Source organism: Phycodurus eques, chromosome 13, assembly GCF_024500275.1.
Source record: "Phycodurus eques isolate BA_2022a chromosome 13, UOR_Pequ_1.1, whole genome shotgun sequence".
Lineage (NCBI taxonomy): Eukaryota > Metazoa > Chordata > Actinopteri > Syngnathiformes > Syngnathidae > Phycodurus > Phycodurus eques.
Window position 1 is genome coordinate 6151042 of NC_084537.1, and position 26294 is coordinate 6177335.

General features: G+C 41.1%; 1 protein-coding gene across 2 annotated transcripts in view; it reads right to left on the reverse strand.

The window, feature by feature from the left end:
- slc6a9 (solute carrier family 6 member 9) overlaps window positions 1-22001 on the reverse strand; it is a 53805-nt gene extending 31804 nt beyond the window's left edge. Inside the window, exon 1 of one of the 2 annotated variants that reach the window (XM_061693745.1) lies at window positions 21946-22001. In XM_061693745.1, coding sequence (XP_061549729.1) covers window positions 21946-21975 — 30 coding nt within the window. In that variant the 5' untranslated portion in view covers window positions 21976-22001. Of the gene's footprint in view, window positions 1-5275; window positions 5555-21945 lie in introns of those variants that run through there. The other variant, XM_061693743.1, reaches the window with a different exon arrangement.
- Between the last annotated feature and the right edge of the window lie 4293 nt (window positions 22002-26294).

The following is a 26294-nucleotide window of genomic DNA, read 5'->3' on the forward strand; positions in this document are numbered from 1 at the left end:
ACTGCTCAGAATCTATTGAATACACTTTGTCAGCATATGTTTGGGTTTAGATATATAAATCTGAGAGTAAGTGTTGGCTACTGTGTTCCAGCAAGCCTATAGTGAAGACTTAACGCGTGTTCCCATTTTTACAGACCACCGTTTAGCATGTTGACATAAAGGATAACAGTGGGGTTTCCAGAAAAGTCTACATTTTGCTCTTTACCATGCAAATGAATGCCCAAAACCAACAAACAGTTTTGCTGTTCAAGAGTGGAATATTTTTTAAATATCTTGTAATCAAGATCCGTATTCGAGCACAGCTGCATTTATTGCCAATTTGTAGAATTAAGACTTGATAAAAGGTCATTTATAATTGAGGAGCGACATAACAAATAAAAGTAAGTAATAAGATGCGGTGCATTAAAAGTAGAGTAAAATGTTATATTCTGCTCTTTTGAGATGACATTTCCAGCTCAAAAAGTTCTCACGAGGAGAAAAACGCAAGAGTAGAACAATAATATAGACCGAAAAAATATGTGACGCAAAGCACTCCAGTGTAACTATGCAATTCATCACTTAAAAGTAAAAATTATACACTTGACTTCATCACTTATAAGCAAAGGGATTTTGTTTTTATGTATTAATATAAAAAATCTGTATAAATATATATATATATATATATATATTATACACCTTTATGGAGAATGCTAGCCTGGAGACGCTTTGACCCCAGGTGGGGGCTTCGTTGACCAATGAAGTTCCTCCACAACAGCTCCATCTGGTTCCAGGAAAGACCCAGTTGCGGAATTTCTTATTGTTTGACCTCCTCCAAGTTGTCGTTGGTCTTCCTCTAACTCTCATTCCTTGTGGATTCCACTTTAGTGCCAGACATGCTGTTTGTTGTTGCCATCTGTCCTATCTATCCCCAGTTTTGTCTCTCAATTTGAATTTCAATGAGCAGTTGTTGTGTTTTCTTCCAAAGTTCTTCAATGGTAATTTTCTCAAACCATCTGATGTGTAGGACTTGTCTCAGGCATCTGTTGATGAATGGTTGAGGGTTTTTGGTAGCTGTTTTATTGGTGTGCCATGTCTCACAGAATACAAAAGGACTGATTTTATGTTTGTGATAAAATATATATGTATATTTTGGTTTTTAAGGATGCAGTGTGGGAATTCCAAAGTTGGTAATTCTTACACATATGTCCTGGTCTGTTCTTCCCGTTTTGCTCATGATCCTTCCCAAATACCGTATGGGAAATGATGTATTTCAAATCCTGTCTGCGACGACAGTTTGTTTATTTCTATTCTCATTATATATATATTTTTAAATGTGTTGCCCATAGAAGTTCTACTGTATATTAGTTACAAGGACTAGAACGAGTCCGTTATGCTCATTAAAAATGAGCTCCCGACAATCATGCTCAAGTGATTACATTTGGCCAGCAGTAGACCAATAACACTGTTCCGATAGTCTTTAAAACTCTTCCAACTCATAAGTGGAGCTCACATCTCTCTGTCCAGCCAATCATGAATGTGTTCTCAGTTTGCCGTCTGTGTGTTGTGGAGTTTGACCATGTTTTTCTGCGAGGCAGCTGTGAGCCTGGAGCTTAGTTTCAAGTCAAGTCAGAGTGAGACGGAAGGTTAAAGCCACCCTTGGAAGCTGGACAAAGTGTGCACTCACATGCGCACATGAACACACACACACACACACATATTTTCTCTTTTTCGCGCATCTCTTATATGTATTACTTGCTAAGCCTTGGTGCAATGAGTAAACAGAACTTTGTTGCACTTCCATCCCATAAATTGCAACACCTGTCCCCTGATAAGAGTTGTCTGTACCAATATGGTGCCCTGCCAGAACATATATACATTTTATAACAACTACAAATGTTGCATTTTGTTATGCCTTAAGGTGGGCAATAGCAATGAAGTGTGCTTCACGTGTGCATGCTGTTTCTTTATAAAGTGACTTTGCCAGCTACTGGTGTGGCTTGCCTGTTACAGCAGTATATGCTGTTTTTGCACATACTGTATTTATTAATTGTGAATCTTTTGACAATGTACTGTACATGACAAATGCTGCCTTTTTGTACAAGCATGACATGGAATCTAGATTAAGCAGGGTTAGGGTTAGGGTTTCACACCATTGAAATTTAAAGGTAAGGGTGATTGCTTGAAGAGAATCTGTCATCACCGAAATTATCAGTCTGAAACCTTGACAAACTACAGGGGTGACAGGCTAAAAATGTCTATGTACTGTATGGTCAAATAGTAGACATACGTTCATACTGTATGTGTATGTGTTGGTGTTGGAACTAAACTTGGTGAATCCCAGTACTTTTCATCACAACACGCCTCATTATCTTCTTGGCATAGCACCGTGGAATGCAGAAAATCCAACCAATAATTTAGGTTAATCTGTTAAAGCTATTCTGTTTTTTGTTTCTCAAATTGGCCATGATCAACTGTGCCGCTAAAAATATCATTACTTGGAGAACGCAAATAAATGTGCAGTGCGCATGAATACGTCATTTCCAGAGGAACTTCAAGAATAGATTTAAGTCACATTTAAGCTAAAAAAAAAAACAAAGCTTAATTCTTTTAGACGACGTAAAGTCAAAAGCAATGACTGGGCAGTTAACTCTGATGATTGTTCTGAAGTTCTAATGATCTCATCTAATATTTTATTCCAGGGAGAGGATGTCAGAACTGATCACAAGAGGCTCACTTCAATGAATTCCTGTTTATCAGAACTCATTATTTTAATTATTAGTCAAGTATGTCAAGAAATCAAAGAACCTCAGACTATTTAATATCTTGAGTTCATTCTCCCGCTGAGAGGAAGGATCAGAATGTGCTAACTCACTAAAGGAATTTGAAAAATGTGTACACTCAACACAGTAGTTAGATACATTTTCTATTGAGTTTTTTTTTTTTTTGGGCGAATTGCCAAACCCACTGATGTCATTCAAATGTCTGAAATGGCTACGCATACATTGCAAGTGCTAACCCCTTGACCACAACTAAAACAATCATCAACGTTGATATGACCACAGAGAGTAAATTTATAATAAGCGACATAAATTGTGGTGGACCTCTGTGCCAAGGAAAGCATGAGCAGACACAGTTCAGGATTTTTCCGTCATACATCACAACAATAGGTTTTCACAATTAAGATGTGATGTAAACTGAAGACCTTTGGCTTTAATTTAAGAGTTTTTTCCAAAAATATGCCATTTCAAATTTAGGAATTACAGCCCTGTTATAGCAAAAAATGTGATTATACAGAGTACACAGCACAGAGAGCTCCCTTAATATCAAGGGCTCAAATGTATTTGAACAATATAAACAGTTGTAAATATAATTAACATTTGTATTACTTGGACGATTGCACAGGACCGCTGAGAAACAAACATTAATTATGAGATTTCTACTTCCTAATCCATGTCGGTGGTGCATGAAGGACTTTCTTCTGAGAAACGGTGCATAATATCTTTATCTTTACAACGTCCATAATGCTTTTGCCCGACCAGAGCTCACTGAAATGAATGAGTCGATGTTTGTTTTACACACATTTAGAATGTTTTAAAATGTTTTATACAGTTTTTGAATTTACTCAATTCAATGATGGCACACCATTTAAAGGTCTATTGCATTGAGCGCTTTAGATTTTTTCCAAATATAATTTGTTGGGACATACATTGCATTAATGACGCCTAGTGTTCTGGCATTACGGTTTGACAAGTTTGAATACATCAGTGCCAATTGAATAATGAAAAAGAAAAGAACAATGTTCTGATGGTCCTGGTTGAACAAGTTTATCTGACAAAGAATTTAGGGAGAATCTAGTTCCTTTTTTTGACACTGTCAATGTTCTTTGACATACAGCACTTAGCAAATATATTAGACCATCAAGTAACGTGAGTTTTATGTCACAGCTAAATGTGCTGTGCGGTACTCAGGACCTTTGACATGAGTGGGGTCAGAGAGAGCCTGACCCACCCTCCATGGGAGTTCTTTAGCAGTCATGCCAGTAACAACTGGCCACTGTGGATTCCACACTTCTAGCTCCTAATGAATGCAATGAGACATATAATATCGTTTCTTTAAAATGTGTTGCTTCATTTTATTAGATTTTTGATGATGTCACACTTTGGTCAACTTTGAACGCACACCATATTCACTGTATATTGATATTTTGGGACCAATATTGCCATCCATAAACCTACCTATGTGAATTGTCCGCAATTATAATTGATCCTGTCTGTCAAAGATTAGGGCTTGGGTTCTTGTGTAAGCGGTGCTTCCATATTGACACGCACCATGCAACTTTAATTATCTTTAAACTTCTACTCACAATCCCGTTTGGAGCACAAACTGTGTGTGAGACTGCAGGCCTCAAAACATCTGCGTATACGTCTCAAAGCGTGTGTACAAGTGTATTTGCCCACAGATCGCTGACAAGCTGACTCAGTCGACAGGAGCTGTCGGAAACAGGAGACTTGGCTCAAAGCATCGCATGGCAGCATGGTGGGGTCCACACACACGCACGCGCACTTTTTGTTGTAACCGACATATCATAAATAACCTGTTTATCTTCATCAGAGCAGGCAATTTAATTGTTTCAAAGTCTTTCAAAGTCAGCTGCCATCTTTAGAAAAAAGGACGACTGTGTCAATGTGTCTGATTATAGCGGCTTGTGGGTGGGGGAGGGCACTGTGGGCATAAATATCTTCCTTTTCTGGACACTTCTACTTCTATACTCTGTCACTCTCATTCACACACATGGCGGTACGGCCCACTTCCTTACCAGTCCCATCTCTCACAGTGCAAGCCCGGACTTCCCACTGCAATTACTTATAAAAACTTTTCAGGGCCGCCACACGTGGTCAGGTTTTTAAAGAGCTGTGTCCCCCTCCTCACGTGGTGTGGGGGGTATTGAGTCGTCACAGACCCCCTGAATGATCGTCGAAAAATAAGGCGGCGTAGACAATAGCTCGTCTTGATGAATTCAATTCTTTCAGGAGCCCGTACCGTTGTCCAGGCAGCTCTGGGCAAAACAATCGTTTCTTTGATAGTCTAAGAAACACGCTCAACTTGGTTGCGCCTATAAACTGCCTCTAACTACTTTCAAATTAGGATCTAAACACAGTTCACCTCTGACCGGAACTCTGTTTTGCTCCACGACGAGACCCCTCATGCTTTCTCCAGTGCAGAGAGTAAAAATGATGTGCTTCTTGATGCAAGTAGAAAATAATCCAAACTAAAAATGAAAACATCTGGGACTGACCTGGTCTGCAGTAGAAGCAGCAATGGTGTTCGATTCAGACATGATGTGATGCTGTGATCCAGTGGTGCTACTCAGCTGGACCCTGTAGGTTCCGTCATTCACACCTTGCCTTTCAGGTCCTCAGCAAATAAGAGGGCAGAAAACCCAGTATTTGCTCCCTTTTGCTCTGGCTTGATTAATGCTGAATTACTTTCACCTCATTTCATCGGATGGAGCTCAGCTTCCTCTCCGCCTCTCTCACTCATTCGGCATGGGAGCCCACTCTCTCTCCCTTACCCCCCACCCCTCTCCCTCCTTCTGTGATCCCAGTTCTCCCTCCCCTCACCCTCTTGGTTTTTACTCACCCCACTCGCTCTCGCTCCACGCATTGATTTACTTTCTCTTTTTTGACCCCTTTTTCAATCGTATTTCACCGTTTCTGGAATATGTGCCCTCACCGCCACATCCACCTCCCGCATTTTTTCTGCATCCGCCCTCCTTGCACAAAAAAAAACAACAACAAAAAAGACACAGGAAACATCCACAGTCTTTCTCCTCTTCATCCACAATGAATGGCCTGTTGTCACTCCAGCACCTTGGCAGAATACATAAGCAGACGAGAGGAAGAAGGATAGAGGAATTTGTGTGGTTTGTGTGTTGTGTTGAACTTGTACACTGATTGGCAGAGTAAAGTACGATGCGTCTAGAGCACGTATGGGCTGCGGCCAAGCACTTTTTTCCTTCACTCATTCTCCCAACAGATTAAAGTTAGGCAACAAATAAGTGACGTCAGACTCGTCTGCCCCCCTTCAAGCTCTTTCTGTTTCTCTTATTTCTTCCACTTGTTTTCAGAGGCAGCTGCTGCAACTCCGCAGACCACCAACAACCTCTCTTTCAGTGGCACTTGACTCTTCCAAATCCTCGTCTGTCTCTACAACCTGACATTGCCAATGCCCCCCACCCGCCACCCACTGCACACCAAACACACACATACACCCTCCGCTGTGTCATACTGAGAGCACAGCCCTCCTACTTGGTCTTGTCTGCAACATGTTCACTGAGTTACATCCTTTCAAATTCAAACTCTTGCCTATGGGCTGTTTTGTTGCACATATTGTGCGTGTTTGTCACAAAATGGCAAATGTCAGATTTCAAAACAAAAAAGAATCGAGAAGAAAGGGAGGTATATATGGATATGGAAAAGCGCAACAAAATTAAGGCACAATTGAAATAACAACAAACGCATGAGCCAAGATGCAAAATAAGACAATGTCTTCTAATACATTGTTCAGTGAAACAGTTCATATGATGTCAAAAGCTGAAAGGCAACTGGCAGATTGCCTATCGGGTGTTTAGAAGGATTGGACAATGGGCACTGCAGCTTGAGTTCATCACCGTCAAATATGTTTAACATGAGAAGATAAACCATGGCAAGCGGTCACTCATTTGTGTTCAACTTAAAGCCTCAAAATCTCACACTGGAATCATTGACATATACCCGCCCTGTCCAGTGTACTGACAGGAAGAGCTGAAGGCAATAAGAGCTGAGGGCAATAAAAAAAGAAGCATAACAAAGAACACTTAATAACCACCACAACAACTGGGGCTGGTCAGATGCAACAAACTTACGAAACGATTGTTGATAATGAACACACAGTGAAACAAATAATCTTGTCATAAGAACAAAAACCTCAACATTCAAATACAAACGCCATCCATCCATTTTCTATACCACTTGTCATGTTCTGGGTCACAAGTGAGCTGGAGCTTATCCCAGCTGACTTCAGGAGAAATGTGGATGACACCTTGGACTATCAGTCGTTCGTAGGGCATAAGCCGCAAATGGACTCATGAAATTACAACTTGCATCTATAACATCAAAAATCCTTATTGTCAAGCTTTAAGTTGATATGCTTGTTGCTTGTTAAAGTCCTCTTTTACAGTGTTTACAAATATGTTCAGACTTTGAAACAACAACCAATAGAAGACCTTGGAAGCAGAACAAATCTCTACCAGGGTCAAACTGTTCGCCATCTAAAATATTTATTAACTGTATAGCTATTTTTGCATTCTTATTGACCAAACAAGTGGATTTTTTTTTTAACTAATCACTATTAATAGTAAAACATAGAAACATAAAACAAACAATTTGAAAAAGTCTACTTGAATGACAGGGGCGAAATAAAAACATACTGCTTGGCCAATAGCAGATATGGATTTTGTTAGTAATGATGACTAGGGTCGACGTGAGGGGTGATATACTTAGTCTTGAATCAAAGAAATCGACTGCAAACTGGGAAGCACACGCACGCCTCTACAGGAAAGCAGGGATTCTATTGTCTCTTGCGGAGGCAACACTTCATCAGCAAGCCACCTAATTACTCTTGTTAATTAGTGTGCCAACCAGTGTAGGTATGTACCCATCGCCAAAAACAAAATACACCCCCTCTGTGTCAACAACCACTTATCAAAAGCAAATTACCTCATGCTAATCTGTGCATCTAACAAAATGCAATTCAGCTCCGCTTGCCTTTTGGCTTTGAGGTTTTTCAGACAGTGTACTCCGGGCATCGCTTGAAAGTGGCTCAGGCTCTTCTCCCAGCCTAGCTTCCAAGTCAAGGGCAGAGAAACTCAGCGTAGAGGTGGTTATTATGTAAAATTCAGAACGGCTCACTCACAGACTCATTTTCATCCATCCATCCATCCGTTTTCGTTACCGCTTCACCTCACTAGGGTCGCGGGCTGCTGGAGCCTATCCCAGCTATCTTCGGGCGGGAGGCGGGGTACACACTGCACTGGTTGCCAGCCAATCGCAGGGCACAGCAAACAACCATTTGCGCTCACATTCACACCTACGGGCAATTTAGAATCTTCAATCAACCTACCACGCATGTTTTTGTGATGTGTACTCATTTTCATTTACAAAAAAATATGTACTTGATTGGGCGGCACGGTGGTAAACTGGTTAGAGCGTCAGCCTCACAGTTCTGAGGACCCAGGTTCAATCCGCAGCCCCGCCTGTGTGGAGTTTGCATGTTCTCCCCGTGCCTGCGTGGGTTTTCTCCGGGCACTCCGGTTTCGTCCCACATCCCAAAAACATGCATTAATTGGAGACTCTAAATTGCCCGTAGGCATGACTGTGAGTGCGAATGGTTGTTTGTTTCTATGTGCCCTGCGAGTGGCTGGCAACCAGTTCAGGGTGTACCCCGCCTCCTGCCCGATGACAGCTTGGATAGGCTCCAGCACGCCCGCGACCCTAGTGAGGAGAAGCGGCTCAGAAAATGGATGGATGGATGGATGTACTTGATTGTTCAATTTCATACTTGATGGGTAACAGAGTGATTGACAGACCCAACTATTTGTTTCCAAGCAATTAAAAAGTCAATCATCCCTAATTTGTCCCTTTTAAGCTTAGTCACACAGTTGATGCACTACATGCATCGAATGTTTTAACATTCTCAATTGTCACATGAGTCTACTTCACAGCTTCCCTTGTACTGTACATTCGTCTTCTCATGTTTTCTAAACACTCGGGGCTGTACATTTTTCGACAGCGCATCTGCGCTGGAGCGCAGCCTTAAACGTAAGGCTTGCGGCATGTGTTTGCCAATTTGGTGGACAGGTTTGTGACAAGCTGGGCGTACCGGTGCAACAATGGTGTGTCCTTTGACATGTGTTCAGCGCATGTGCCAATTTGGTGGAAGAAAGCCGGTCTGAACTTTTGCCTGCTGGGACCATGTCTAAGTCCAGCACAGTAGGTAGACCACTGGTCTAACGTGATTATGGTGAATTTGAACAGGTTACAGGCAGTCAGGTACGTAAGCTCCGTGGGCATGTGTGGTGGATATCTGAAGTATTCCATTCCTTTGTGAACAGCGAGCAACCATCTGAATCATTGTAGAAATCAATTCATTGAATGCATTATTATAATTGTGCGTGTGTGTGTGTGTGTCATGAGTGCTTTGCAGCGTTGACCAGTTGGAGTCTAGCAGCTGCACCTTGTCATCCTAATTACACCTGACTGCTCTTAAGACGCTGTGGGACTCCAACTCGTCGCCAGACTATCAACGTTCTACGTCGATCTGCCAGCTGCCCTTGCTCCCTGCAAACCAGTGCTCACCTCTTGCGGCCCAACGACAACACGGACTCCTACCCTGCCAGACCGGTCCTCGTTGGAACCCTGCCAATCCCGGATTTAGTTCTCGGAGTTCCTTTGTTTGCTTCCGAGCTGCAATAAACCATTATTCACAAACTCACCTCCCTGTCCTCTCTCCATCTGGGTCCGACTTGCAACCTGTATCCTGACAGCTAAGTTACTAATTATCACATTGCAGTGAGTGAATGTTTAACCAATATTTCAAAACAAAGAAAGTGTAAAACAGATGAAAAGTTGTTGTATTAACTCTACATATTAAACCAGCAGTCATGTCCTATGGACTGGATGTTCTTTCCTACTTCACTAAACACACTAGAGGCAGACTGAGGTAATCAGGCTACGTGTGACATTTTTTCAACAGAAAGTTGCCAGTGGGGTTTAAGAGTCAAATGAAAACAATGCATGAATGATCAACTGTTTAAAAAGACATTCCCAAAATACAACTATTGGTTACTGTTTGTAAATAAAGGGTAGTACAAACCTAAGAAACCATTAAACAATTCAGAATATATGGCTGTCTGCGTGACTTAGTGTCATGTAATCTGTGTCTATTATAAAACCTGCTTTTCTACAAAAAACTCAAACTTAAATGAGGCCAACTTGCAGCTACACTGATTACATCTTCCTCAATCTGTATATATGTCCCTTAAAACAATTAGGTTAATATCGCTTCACCTCTCATCAGCCCAGCATGCCTGTGATGGGACCTCTAACTGCGACAAAGGCCCTTAACTGAAGGAAGCATTCGTACGACCGATCTTCGTTCAAGAGCGACTTACATGAGAGCAGAGTAGTAGAGAAAAGACAGAATGACACAAGTGAAGGCGAGCTAGCGTTGGAGAAGGCTAGAGCAGGGAGAACACAAATTTGTTGAAGTTCACAACAGGACACACACTCTCAGAGCCATTGAGAAGAAAGAAAGATGGAACTAAGATAGATAGAACTTTGCATCAGTAGGTTGGCTTTGTTGAACATGACAAAAAGGACTAAATGTGTTAAATTGCACACGAAGCTGACTGAAAATGTGCATTTCTTGTTTAGGTTTACCAAGTCCCCTGTGCATCTTTGGCTGGAAGCAGAGGTAGTGTAATAAATGAGGATCAATGCTGTGAGAATTTAAAAAGAAGCAATTGAGAAAATGAGGACTTAGATGTTGGAAAAATCATATAAATCATGCTGGATACTTGTCCAATTGACCCGGCTGCCCTGGTTCCCCGAGTAAAAGAAGCACCAAGAGAAAGACGAGATGAAAAAAAGTGAACAGGGAGACATTTCCAACGCTTCGTTTAACCTGAAGTTTCCATGATAATTTCTCTACTCATTCCCCGACCCCCACTGCTTTGGCTGGGAGGGCCCCAGCTGTTGGGTCTGTATAAATAGCATGAGGCTTCGGCCTCGGACCCCCAGGGAGAGCGGGGCTCATCGGAGGGAAAGCAGGGGAACAAATCAGGCTGAAAAAAAGCACACAACACACACATTTTGACAAACATATGGGACCAGTGCTGGGAATAAAAGCAAGGTACATGTGACTGAAGTTGGACGCACGTGGCTGAAGTCACTGTCGTGCTTGTAATGTGACAAAGGATGGGGAGGGCAAAAATTAATCATATCTGTCTCTCACCATCTTCAACTACCGGACAAATAATTAATTTCATTTTACATGTGATGATTTTAAAATTGGTGAAAGATCTCGTGATCACAAGATATCTGGGTCAGTCTGTTGAACATTTAATGAAAAATTTCAACTGGGGTAAAAGTAGTGAAAAATAAATATAGACCTGCAATAAATATTACTCACAACTTCAGGTAGACATGTACAATATTTTAAGAGCCAATACTAAACAATTTGACTTTTAATAACATGATAGTTTGTTGTGATAAACACTGTCAGAATTGCGCTAATTTAACAATACAGTGGAGCCCCGCATACTCACAGTTCAGCACCCTCAGATTCATCTACTTGTGGATTTTTTTTCAATTTCTTTTGAAATTTTTCTGATTGTTTTAAATTTATTTATTTATTCATCTTTTGTTTGCTGTTTTTTTGGGGGAAACCAACCCCCAAAAAAGCTTATTGGCGGTTTATCCCTGCTTATTCAAGAATTGTTGGGGTTTAATATACAACACCAATTCCAATGAAGTTGGGACGTTGTGTTAAACATAAATAAAAACAGAATACAATGATTTGCAAGTCATGTTCAACCTGTATTTAATTGAATACACTACAAAGAGAAGATATTTAATGTTCAAAATGATATAATTTCTTGTTTTTAGCAAATAATCATTAACTTAGAATTTTATGGCTGCAAAATGTTCCAAAAAAGCTGGGACAGGTGGCAAAAAAGTCTAAGAAAGTTGAGGAATGCTCATCAAACACCTGTTAGGAACATCACACAGGTGGACGGGCTAATTGGGAACAGGTGGGTGCCATGATTGGGTATAAAAGGAGCTTCCCTGAATTGCTCAGTCTTTCACAAGCAAAGATGGGGCGAGGTTCACCTCTTTGTGAACAAGTGGGTGAGAAAATAGTCGAACAGTGTAAGGACAATGTTCCTCAACGTACAATTGCAAGGAATTTAGGGATTTCATTATCTAAAGTCCATAATATCATCAAAAGGTTGGGGAAACATATGCTGCCATCTAAGCAACGTCTTTTTCATGGATGCACCTGCTTATTTCAGCAAGAAAATGCCAAACCACATTCTGCACGTGTTACAACAACGTGGCTTCGTAGTAAAAGAGTGCGGGTACTAGACTGGCCTGCCTGCAATCTCGACATGTCTCCCATTGAAAATGTGTGGCGCATTATGAAGCGTCAAATACGACAACGGAGACCTCTGACTGTTGAACAGCTGAAGCTGTACATCAAGCAAGAATGGGAAAGAATTCCACCTACAAAGCTTCAACAATTAGCGTCATCGGTTCCCAAACGTTTATTGAATGTTGTTCAAAGAAAAGGTGATGTAACAGTGGTAAACATGAGCCTGTCCCAGCTTTTTTGGAACGTGTTGCAGCCAGCTAATTATTTATGTTTAACACAATGTCCCAACTTCATTGGAATTGGGGTTGTATATATATCTCCACCGATTTTAACTATTTACGGACCAGTCCCTATCCCCAGTGAATAGCGAGGGTCCACTGCATGTTTATTGTTGTGGTTGTACAGTATTTGCAGTGGTCTTGAACTGGACTGCAGCATACTGATGGATGTTTTAGGATAAATAGTTCGACACAACCCCAGACTACAGTTAGAATGAAATGTACTATGAAATATACCAGTAAATATAGGGGGTGAGTTTAAAGTATATGGTGGGCAAAATATTCATAGCACCTATCTTTCCAGGTAAAGGTAAAGGTAAAGGTAAAACTTTGATAATAAATATGTTGTCCAAAACAGTAGAATTGTGGTGAAACATTACATCTGATAAATGTATACATTTTGATGGATTTGTTGGGGGCTTTATGGCCCTGGTAGGGTCACTACAGTAGAACAAACAGTTACTGTATGAGTGACAAGACATAGCACAATTAACAAGACCCCCTACGATAATATGAAAATAAACAGTAGACTTAGTTTTTCCTTGCCCAGCTGTACGCTTCTGGGGCCCCCTAGGCAGCCAGCCATGAGGGTGGGCCAGCAACATGGGTGCCCATTCCCATGGTCTCACCACCCGTTGGAGGCGCCAAGGGGGTTTGGTGTAGAGGGAGCTGTTTGTGAACCGAAGGCAGGGACTTTGTCATTTCAATCCTGAGCTGCAAAAACTGGCTCTAGGGATGTGGAATGTCAACTTTCTGTCAGAGAAAGAGGCTGAGCTGGTGTGCACAATCGAGAGGTTCCTGCAAGGTATAGTAAACAGTAGTTGAGGTCGCCTACATGGCTTGAGCTCTGGAACCACTCATTTTAAGGGGTTGAACTTTCTTCTACTCTGGACATTGAGTCGATCACAACTGGACTGTTCTAGTTGTCTTCGAAGATATTTCGCCTCTCATCCGAGCAGACTTCATCAGATCATTTAATTAAGCCTTTTTGCGATTGATTCAATGCCCCGAGAATTAATTGACTGGAATGAATGAGAATATTCACAGCCATGTTCTACTCTGGAGTCACTCTTGGTGAGAGCGATATTGGTGTCTGTATTTTCAGATTCACTCCAGTGAACAAGTGGGTAGCATACCTTTGCCTTTGGGTGCAGGAATGGGTCTTGACTGTTGTTGTTGGTGCTTGTGCATTAAACAGCAGCTCAGAGTACCCACCCATTATTGGGTCCTTGGAGGAGGTGCTATTGAGCACTCTTTCGTTCTGCCAGAGGACTTAAATTCTCACATGAGCAATGATAGTGAGATCTGGAATACCGAGATTGGTGTCACAAATGATTGCTGCCCACACTGTGAAACCTGAATTTCTCCATTGGTTGGGTTGTGGAGGTGCATTAACACAGCACAAGAATGTTAATATTTCAGAAGGTATCGCCTGTACTTGACAATAAACCAGAAATTTTACAAATTCAACGTGAGTAAATGAGAGAGGGATTATCAAAGGAAAATTAATAACTAACACAGAAGGACTATGTACAAGCAAGACAGAGTTGTCTTGGCCTGAGAAAATCAGACACCCCTACAGCTGCTATTCACCTCTTATATACACACACGAGGGAGCAGGTTGGGTTCAAGCGCGACAAATTACCTAAATATGGTTCTGTAATGCCTTTTAAAATCATTTCAATGGGAAACCGTAGAAAAGTATACTGCTAAATGAAGCTGTCGGGGATTTAAGAGCCCTGTTGTGTTAGGGCCCATCATTTTAGAGACTTCAGAGGACAAGGGGAAAAGAGTGACGTCCGTTTTTTCGAGCTCACGTCTTTTTTGTGGCAACTGAGAGAATGAGAGAAAGGGGAAGAAAATCACAGAGATTTTTTTTTCATCATAAAAAGTTAAGGTCCGAAGGAGAATGAGACATTTTTTCTCCTTAAAACATACTGTATGTAGGCTTGGCTCTGGTGGTAGTGGCTTACTTTTGTGACCAGTAGTGGCAATTGTGGACCTCGTCCATCAAATGAACATCAGGCACCCCTGGTCACTGCCTGTGCCTTATGCTTTCTTCTGTGCTCTGAATAGCTGCCTTTGCCCTGTTCATGACTTGCACCCGGTGCTGGCACCTGTGCCCTGTACTGCCACTTGTGCTCTGGTCAGGTGCCCTGCAGGATTGCTTGTGACCTGTATGCCCTGCACTGCCACCTGTGCTCTGTTCTACTATAGTATCTTTGCCCTCTATGACTTCCCTTACAACGACCTGTGCCCTTTATGAACCATGTTCCTAGTACAACCGCTTGTTTTCTTAACAAGTGTCCCTATCTTGTACAACATTCTTTGCTCTGCACTGGCACAGTGCACCGTGCAGCCGCTTGTGCCAAGTACAACAGCCTGTGCCTGTACACTGCATGCCTGTGCCTGTATGAAATCCCATGCCATTTGAAAGTGCTTGCATCCTGTACTGCCCCTGTGCCGTGTATGTCTACCTGTGCAAACTCTTGTACGCTGAACAGCTGCTAATGGCTATACTATAGCTTATGGTCTGCATGACTCCCTATGTTCTGTACAACTTCAGTATGTGTGTCTTCTACTGGCTCCTGTGCCTTCTATGACTTTTACCCTGTACGACCAAATGTGGCTGAAATCCATTTGCCTCGCCTGTGCCCAATAGGACTACTTATGTGCCTTGCACTGTCACTAGGGCCCTATACATCTACCTGTGTCATGTATTACAGTCTGTGCAATAGCCTGTCCCGTTTACTGTCACCACTGTCCTGCACATTTTACTGTCACCACTGTTCTGTACAACTATGTACACTATATAGTGACCTGTGCCCTATTCAGAGAAATGTACGTTGTGAAACTGTGTGGACTGCGTCCAACTTGTGTGTTTGGCCACTGGACCCCGACACAAAGATGTGCAACTGCCACCCCTGGCCACTGCCTACGAATACACTTTGGTGCTGCCTGTGTTTTGAACTGCAGACTTTGCCCTGTGAGACTACCCATGACCTGTAACACTTCTTCTTCTTCTTCTTCTTTTTCTTCTTTCTGTGACCTGTATGACTGCTCTCACAGCTACCGCTGACCCTTACAGCTGCTTGCGTTTGCTTCCCCTCCTCATTCAGCTGGTCGATCAGGTGGGTGAGATCAGACACTCAAATCATGTCTGACTTTTCAAACCTCAAATGCCCGCACAACACTTTCTCTCTTCATTCACATCTGTTTGTTGCTCCCTCATCCAAGCTGCAGTCAACACGCTTGCTGAGCACTGCAGTTAACTGAACTGGCTGACTGGCAACTCAGTATGTCCATTACATAATAACGAATTCGAACGAAGACATAACAACTGTTGAACTATACCTGTAGTGAGTGTCCACAAAAAACACATGTAGTACACTTAATAAATACATTATTTTTATTTGTGTATTGGTATGCAAATAAACAACATTATGCAGCCTGTGATAGACTGTACAGTTAGTGGATTTTAAGTTTGATATTTTAATACATCCAACTTTGTGGGATGAGCACTTATATGTGTTGGAATCAGAAAAAGGCTTGTGTGTGTTGTTGTGGACTTGATGTGAGTATTTTATCTGTCGTTGTGCATTGTGATCCCAGGGAGGTTTGGAGCCGTGGGTTCCACTATTTCTTTTCTTTTTCCTTCCACTTCACAGCCTAGAGCACACATTAGCCATGGTGCCCCGGGGATACACTGCATGCGCGTGCACACACATACACAAAACACACAAACAGAGGGTACACGGGAATTGTGCAATTACAGCTTTGTAAAAATCATCTGGAAAAAGAGGGCAGCCGTGAGTCCTGTCGTTAAAAATCTGGCCTGTGACCAAACGACTTTAGGTTCAACTCCACCAAATTGCGCAGTTAGCTAGGCTCATGTGTCCTTGAGCAAGGCACCCAACTTCCGCAATAGACTCCCTTAGAAAATGGCTTAGTGTTCCAGTGTGTGACCCCAGGTGTGGGATTATTAACTTCATAAATATGGTAAAATGCAGAGGCCAATATGTGTGACATTTATGACACTAATCTCTTATGCCATAAATGCATCAAAAAAATATATATATATTTGGATGTCTATCTATTTTCTATACAGCTTGTCCTCATGAGGTTCCAGCTGTCATTGTGTGAGAGACGAAGTGCAGCCCACACTGGTCGCCAGTCAATTGCGGGGAAGATATAAACTGACAACAATATACACAAACAACCATTCACACTCACATTCACACCTATGTGCAATTTAGAGTCATCAATTAACCTGCCATGCATGTTTTTGGGATGTGGGAGGAAACCGGAGTCCCCGGAGTAAACCCACACAGGCACGGGGAGAACATGCAAACTCCACACAGGCGGGGCTGGGGATTGAACCCTGGTCCTCAGAACTGTGAGGCAGACGCTCTAACCAGTTGCTCACCGTGCTGCCAATGTTAAACAGTTTATGATAATTGTATTTTGTGGCAACATATGTACGTAAAAACTGCTAACAAAACTAAAAGTATTGTTAGTGCTACAATGTCTGTGCTGGTGCACCAATATAATAGAACAGAAAATTAGCACATACTTTAAGGAGTAAACAGCAAAATTGTAACGCTGTAAGTGGATTAAAATAATAACCACAATGGCACCCAGTAGACCGCAGACCTCTCCCAGGGCTCAACCAACAAAAGTGATTTTATGTTCATTTTTCCATCCATACACTAGCATGGTTCAGATGTAAAACAATGGCAATGTGAATTTTTTCTTTTTACAATGGATGACAGAGCTGAAAAGTGAAACATTCCTGACACATTTTTTTTTAAATAACAATCTTAGATTAAAAAAAATCTTGCTTGGTACATGCACACACAGAGGTTTGGTAAAATTGGTTGTGTAGTTTATACTTAAAGCTACAAAAAAAAAAAAAAAAAAAAAAAAAGCCAACCAACCAGCAGAACTTTTGCAGTTTCATACTTTACTACATACATACTACTACCGTACTAGATCTTTTTTCTATTACTTTGTATTATGCCTTTTTCTCCTATGGGCGGTACAAAAGGACATCAGCGTCTACAGAACCAGAAGCACTACGTAAAAACAGTGTTATGCAGAAAATGGTCAAAACCTCAATTGAACTCCTCCATCTTCTCCCTCTACTCACACAGCCCTACACATACATCTAAAGAGAAAAACAAGAAGTGGAAATAAGTAACCACGGAGTAAAAAAAAACAAAGAGACATCTACCCATCCTATAAAGGCTTGTGGCAATCTGCTCATCTGTTCAGTGGAAGTGGTGGCTTCCAGGGCAGTCAAAGACGCCGATGTTGGAAGATTGATGATGCGTGTCTCCCTCGAAACGGGAATTAAGTTTAGACAGAAAGAGAGGCGGCAGAATTGCACCAGCCAAGCAGGAAGTGAGTGCCTTGTGTGTTAACAAGATTTACAGTGATGGGACCATCCACCAACCGTTTGTAACAGCATAAATTAATCCAGCCATGTTGTAATAATGTACCACACAAAACAACATTCTTTAACTACTACCAAATGAAAGCAACAGAATCAAATGGTAAATTACTTTGAAAATTTAACAAATAGTGTTAATATAAATATGAAAAAGAAAACGAGAAAAGAGAACAGAGAAGTGAAGAACCGGAAAGAAGACAATACTTTGCCAATTGGTGACAGGAAGGCGGGCACACGCGTGCCCGCATGCGCACATGCACACACACCGTCCAAAACACAATTGATTTATGTGTGGCCATGACTTACCATTCTATTATTTCTATACAACCTTTATATTTTATTTCTGTCTTGATGCTATTTCAGTCTTATTTTTAGCTAGAATCACTATCACAATCTCCAGCTGTAAAACTCAGCCTGTGTTGGGTTTATTTAACACGTTCACCTGTCTTGTGAACTTTATACTATCTACCATATGCTGTAATACAATCCCAATTCCAAGTTGGGACATTGTGTTAAACATAAATAAAAAAAGAATACAATGTTTTGCAAATCATGTTCAACCTATATTTAATTGAATACACGACAAAGACAAGATATGTAATGTTCAAACTGATAAACTTTATTGTTTTTAGCAAATAATCATGACCTTAGAATTTTATGGCTGCAACATGTTCCAAAAAAGCTGGGACAGGGTCATGTTTACCACTGTGTTACATCAGCTTTTCTTTTAACAACATTCAATAAACGTTTGGGAACTGAGGACACTAATTGTTGAAGCTTTGTAGGTGGAATTCTTTCCCATTCTTGCTTAATGTACAGCTTCAGCTGTTCAACAGTCCGGGGTCTCTGTTGTCGTATTTTACCCTTCATAATCCGCCACACATTTTCAATGGGAGACAGGTCTGGACTGCAGGCAGGCCAGTCTAGTACCCGCACTCTTTTACTACGAAGCCACACTGTTGTAACACGTGCAGAATGTGGTTTGGCATTGTCTTGCTGAAATAAGAAGGGGCGTCCATGAAAAAGACGTTGCTTGGATGCCAGCATATGTTTCTCCAAAACCTGTATGTACCTTTCAGCATTAATGGTGCCTTCACAGATGTGTAAGTTACCAATGCCATTGGCACTAACACAGCCCCATACCATAACAGATGCTGGCTTTTGAACTTTGCGTCCATAACAGTCTGGATGGTTCTTTTCCTCTTTGGCCCAGAGGACACGACGTCCACAATTTCCAAAAACAATTTGAAATGTGGACATGTCAGACCACAGAACACTTTTCCACTTTGCATCGGTCCATCTTAGATGAGCTCGGGCCCAGAGAAGCCGGCGGCGTTTCTGGGTGTTGTTGATAAATGGCTTTTGCTTTGCATAGTAGAGTTTCAAGATGCACTTACGGATGTATCGCCGAACTGTATTTACTGACATTGGTTTTCTGAAGTGTTCCTGAGCCCATGTGGTGATATGATTTTTGATTCAGTGCCGCCTGAGAGATCGAAGGTTGTTCAATGTTGGTTGGTGGCTTTGCCGCTTACATGCAGTGATTTCTCCAGATTCTCTGAACCTTTTGATGATATTATGGACCATAGATGATGAAATCCCTAAATTCCTTGCAATTGTACGTTGAGGAACATTGTCCTTAAACTGTTTGACTATTTTCTCACGCACTTGTTCACAAAGAGGTGAACCTTGCATCATCTTTACTTGTGAATGACTGAGCAATTCAGGGAAGCTCCTTTTATACCCAATCATGGCACCTACCTGTTGCCAATTAGCCTGTTCACCTGTGGGAAGTTCCAAACAGGTGTTTGATGAGCATTCCTCAACTTTCTCAGTCTTTTTTGCCACCTGTTCCAGCTTTTTTGGAACGTGTTGCAGCCATAAAATTCTAAGTTAATGATTATTTGCAAAAAACAATAAAGTTTATCAGTTTGAAAATTAAATATCGTGTCTTTGTAGTGTATTCAATTAAATATAGGCTGAACATTATTTGCAAATCATTGTATTCTGTTTTTATTTATTTTTAACACAGCGTCCCAACTTCATTGGAATTGGGGTTGTAGATAAAGACATCATTGCATCATAGCATTTCCACTAAAATACTCCTACGTATGTGAGAGATGTGGTTTACAATAATACCCAAATAAAATTCATCAGTCAGCTGCAATCACATCACACATTTGTTACACAACCATCTATACTGTATGTGTGGTTCACCTTCACAGATAAGCTTGACATTTCTTTTACACTCCTCCCCCTGCTCTGCTCACAAAAATACATTAGGATGGGATGCAAACAAAACAGTCAGGCACAATGAAGGCATTTAGTTGGGAGGGAATTCAATGATTAGTGTATCACCCTCCCACACACACTTACACCTTTGTATCTTCATCTCAATGTGCCGAAGGGTATGTGGATTATAGAAACACAATTTATGTTTCCCATATTCATAACCCTTACCTAATGGCAGGTACTCAACTCTAGAGGGGATGAGAAGTTTATAAGGGAGAGGCGTTTATAGGGACGGAGCTTACTTTGTACAAATGCATTCATGTGTCATCAACTACAACACTAAGAGCTTCATGTGACTTGGTACTGAATAGATACTTCTATTTTTAAATTCTGCTGATCTTAGCTTAGCTTAGTAAACCCGGCTCTGTTAACTCTAATCATTAGCATTTACTGTATGACCTGTTTGCTTTTTTATTTGTTCCCCAAAAGCAGTCGTCCAAATGGGGAAAAATACTTTATTGGAACTTTAAGATCACTTTGATTTCGACACAAAGTGATTTGCTTTCCAGCAGTTTATAACAATGCCATGAGTTTGTGGCTCAATTGTCCACTCACACTCTCAAATGGCTCTGAAAGCAGAAACCTTATCTTCTGTTCTCCAGCTACCTAATATTTAGAACTGAAAGAGAGAAGCATGCAGGAGCGATTGATAACATTCTCGTCTGAAGAAAAAGGGTTTGAAGTTGTGGAGCCAGAAATGATGGAAAGGAATAGACAAGATGCCATTATGGAGGAAAGCTAACCTTCAGATAAGTCTGAATGTCAGAAGAGTGCTGAGGTCTTGCTTAGTAGTTTTGTTTTTCTTAAGATGGACTTGAGGACTTGGACTAAATGTAGTAACAGGACAAGATTTCTTGAAAATGACAGCCTGTCAAATGTTGTGTCTGGTTGTAATGGTCACTTCAAACTGAATACAATGCACCAAGAATTTTGAAAATCCAATGATGGTTTCCGGAGAAACTAAGTTTTTGGTATCCAAAATAATCGTCTTTTTGGAAAATGTTTTTGTGTGATATGGCCTATCAAAAATCTAGTCAATCTTGACAAATTAAAGGAAAACAGTATAATTGCATTATTTCTCAACATACGGTATCTCCTAAATCCTTTCTTTTCATCTGCGACTCAGGAACCCCTTCTCCAGTTGGTTGAAAAGTTCCAGGTAAAAATATCCATCAATAAGCTTGTACAGGCTATAAATCTGAGGGGTTTCTAAGTTGATTTCAAATCGTGTCACTTGTCCTTAAAACTTAACTTCAATACAGCAAATTGAAATTTATTCATGAGAAGAGCAGTGTGGCCAGTAAGAATAGGTCATGTTGTTTGTTCTTCTTGAATTTATTTGTTATGGAGAATTTTAGAGACTTTTGAAGTGCTCATTTCATGTTTTTTAGAAAATTTGACAACGATGCCGACCACTTGTCACATTGCTACTAAATGGGAAAGAATGGATAAGCAAGTGGTGACCAGAACGCCACTGACCCCAAATGTATGTTTAAGATTCATCAACAGCAAAGGCCTTTCACTAACACATTTCCGTCTTCACCAGATCACTCATCAGAAGCAAAAAGCAAACACCCCAAAAATATAACTACCCGAATTTAAATAGGTTGAAGGAACTATTATGGTATGTGCAGTGCTCAGTTAAGCCAGAACTTTTAAAATATTGAAAAAAATACACCTTTAAAATGTTAAAGGAGAGGGGATTTGTTGAGTGCTTTTGAAAGTGTGTATGAATATGATCGTCGAACTCACCAGGATCCCTGCAACCTGCTTCTCTTCCATCCTTCAGGACCTCGTGGCCAAAGATCCTTGCCTCTCTGATGCTCCCTCCCTCTCTCAGATGAACTTGTCTGCCCCCTACTATCAATAGTTTGGAGGTTTTTCTGAGGTGGCGTTCGTTCGAGTGTCTTCACCCAGTCGCGTCACTCTCTCAGTCGCTGTCCCTCCTGTGCCTCTTCAAGTGTTGTTTGGGAATGTAGCTGGAGTGGCGTCGCCGCTTTGTGTTAATTCTGCCCTAATCCAGAAACTTTTCTATGCTGTGAAAAGAGCATGTGACAGGCAGAGAGGGATAGGGTGAGTCGAGGCGTGAGGGTTGGGGGGCAGATTGTGGGGTGGGTTGAAAAGATTGAGGCAACACTTTCCAAACACTTTTTTTGACCTTATGCTTAGTTAAATTAAATGACCACGGAATTAAAAAACACATTAAAAAAAAAAAAAAACAACTCCACACTTGACCAAATGATATGGAAGCAATTCTCTAAGAAATAATTTAGATTAAAAAAAAAAACATGTTGTAATAGATTTGCATTTTTTAGCAAAGCAGCTGCAATAACAAAGTGGCCTTTTGTGCGATGAGATTAACAGTTTGGAGGAAATGCTTGGACTACCCACTGACTGCTGCTGTTTATAAATTGAACTCCCCACCACCACTAAACAGCAATAAATATTTAAGATAACACTGAAAACAAGCATCATCGTTTCATGTGTACTTTTTTTGTCCCTTTCAAATAACATTTGACATGTCTAGAACAGTTAAATTACCTTTTTAAAAGGACCACATTTTCTGGAGACACATGAAACTCCACTGCCAATTGATCAGTACCTGATTTGTAGGGACTTTTTTTTTTTTTTTTTAAATTTATAGAGCCACACTGAAATGAAAAAATACATAGTTTGAGAACGAAGTCATATTTTTTTTCGTGAGACTAAAGGTAAAGTTAAAGGTAAGTTAAAGACTAATGTTACCACAGCATCACCTGCTTTAAAAGATGAGGACTATCAGGATGTTGTCATATTAAACAAGTTTCACAAACAACGAAATTTATCAACACCACTTCAGTATGAGCTGTTTAATGTGATTATGAAAACATTTGTCTGGAACTGAAAAAGAACTCCAAATATTTAAACACTACTGCTTTGCTCTTTTTGCAAAGCTGAAGAAATTGCTTCTAAAGTTCACTGAAATTTTTTTTTTAAATATTCTCACTACAGGTAATTGGAAAATCTAATCAGCTAATATAAATCACTACACTGTGAGGATTGCACCATTACTACCATTTCTGACTCCAGTACAGACTGAAAGATAAAAACTTTTAACAATGTACTAAAAGTGTCCCTGCAAAAGCATAATAAAGGGCCCAAATATAGTCACCATTCTGTGTTACATACTGTACATACAATACTACACCAGCGCTAACAGGAACCCAACAATGCCCTGGGACAGCCAACTTACAAAAACACATCGCGCAGTGACAAAAGATATTCAGAGACAAAACCAAGTATTCATTCATTCAATTTACCATCCAATATTCTAATATTTGAAGAAGGAAGACAATAATAGAAAATACAAACTTCAGCATCAGCACCTGACTGGTGTGTGGTGTGACACAGAACAAGTCAGGAGTGAACTGATCCAACTCTACTAATATTTATGTACACAAAGCATGTGTGTGTAGTGGAGGCGAGTCTATTGGACAATCCCAGGAGGAGTGGCAGTAAGAGATTACCGATACACTAAACTGCCCCGGAGACCAAATGTGTTTGTTACCTCTGAGAGATATATGTTGACAAAGATTAACAGAATGTTTTTGTTTTATTTTTATATCCTACTTCCGTCAAAATACAAAATAAAATGGCTAACCTTTGCAGATGGCTTACTGCAAGCATCATGCTGTGTCTGAAAACAACCAATCACGCTCATTCCCACTCCCTGAGGCCAAACACTTCTCATCAACATTGCAGTATGTTAAAAATGTAATTACAGTGCCAGACACAAATGAATGGAAGTGGTTGTGTTGAGTGTTTGGATAACATATTACAAGTCATTCACCACAATAAATATACCATTCACAAAATGACGATTTCTTCTTCTACTACTACTTTCTTCTCTGGGCTCATCTCATTTCTATATTTGCAACTTCCTTGCTCCTCGCTCCTATGTTTTCATGCGAGCTCCTCCCACCAGAAAATCCATTGGGGAGCAAGGACATTGACAGAGGAGCGAGGTGGCAGGAGGTAAGAATGTTTGGAGGAAATGAGACAATCATTCCTCGATGAGGTCACTTCATGGGAAAGTCTACCAAAGATGACATCATGTCATTGACAGGTATCACAAATGAACCATCTGCGTGTCTAAATTATTACTATCATCACAAATGTCCACTTTCAAGCGGGACTACATTAAAATTAAATATAATCAACAATCTTCACAACTCTGCAGATGCAAAGATGATCGTGATTGGTCTATCCCAAGCCCATTCCCCCTGCCCTTACCTCCACCACCACCCCGAACACAGCGCATATTTGACGCGACTATTAAATATGTATAAGGTGTTGATATGTTGCTTATGTATTACCTTCAATGCAAAAATCTGAGTGTGTGTGTTGATGTGATTTAGGTAAAAGAACGACAACAACACCACCAAGTTCTCAGCGAGTCTCCCTAAAAATAAGTACAATTTCCATCATCATGGCCATTGAATAGATTCACCCAATTGCCCAGTAACAATGCTGCTTTTGTTGTTAAGATTCTTCTTGTGAAGTAGTGTCCGTACGCATTACCTCACTACCTCTCACGAGTGTCTGCACATGTCTTCATGACGGGTAGTACCAGCTACATGTGTTTATTGAAGAGAGTGTTTTGGCCTACAGTCCGCTGCATTGGCATTTGTGGCCTTTTGTGGATTGTTTCATGCATTTTGCACCCTTTGCGAAGCTGATATCAGCACTGAGCACGGGAGGACGAACATAAAACATAAACATTCAGTAAAGTTTGTCATTCATTCTTATCTTTCGCCTCCACTCGTGTGGCACTTGGTGTGGTGGTAACAACAGGACGGTGATCTGGGTTCAGAACTCTGTTTGAGTATCTCTGTGTCGAGATGTTGAACATTTGATGTTGGAGATGTTGGAAGGGGACCGTTTCCAAGCACCTGTAGGAACTTTCAACCTCTACAATGTATCACCGCAGAGCTTCTTTCATGTTTACATGTATGATATCATCATTCCATTTTCCGTACCGCTTGGCCTCACTACGGTCGCGGGTGTGCTGGAGCCTATCCCAGCTATCTTTTGGCGAGAGGCGGGGTACAACCTGAACTGGTCGCCAGCCAATCGCGGTGCACATAGAAACAAACATTCGCACTCGCATTCACGTGGGCCCCGCCGCCACCCCTGGAGGACACTACAGACACAGCACTAGGTGACGACGGGTTTTATTATTACCACGCCAAGTTTGGAACCAAGGTCAAGCAGTGTGGCAAACCTTGCAGTTTGGGGGGCCAGGGATATGCCAGGGCTGGGACTCATTAGCAGCCATGGGTGGAGGTTAGGGCTGCAAGCTGTTGTCCATTACTAACTCCATATCCAGCCGACGTCTGCTGATAGATACTCCGGCGCTAAGCACAGCACAGCAGGTGGACACAGTGATCGGCGGACGCAGCCCCCGGATGGATGGCCCTAAATTTGACTTGGTGGTTTGTTTTGGATTGTTGTCCTGGTGTAGAATGTGCTTCAGCTTGAGGACACGAACTGATTGCTTGCTTCCACCAATCACTGCAAGTGTTGCAGGTCCTGAAGTAGCAAAGCAGCCCCATACCATCAAATACTACCACCATGTTTGGCAATTTGCTTGACTGTTCAGCTTTTGCTCTAATCAACCAATGAAAGGACACAAGAATACCAGTATCACGATGAGCTTTCTAGTTGGCCCTGTTCATTGAATCTCAAATGTGATTGGTTTGAAAAAGAAACAGCCGTTGCTATTGTGTGTACATGGCATGGACCAGCATTTAGGGCATTGAAGGGCCTGTGCAGATTATATTGACATGGAAACAAATTGAAGCTGAAATCTGTTTGGACAAAAAAAAAATACATTCCTAAAATAACCCACACACGACCAGGAGCTGGGCAGCCAAGACACATTATAATATAAAGACAAAAGGTTGTTGGAAATAATTTAATACAATGTCATGTACATTGTAGTGCTTTTGATAGTGTTTAGGCCAGCAGAGAAGGTCTTGAAGTCCCAGACTGTACGCCACTGAGCTTTTGTGTGTGATGATAATGAAAGTGGCATGATATGTGTTATACTTGTTTCACAC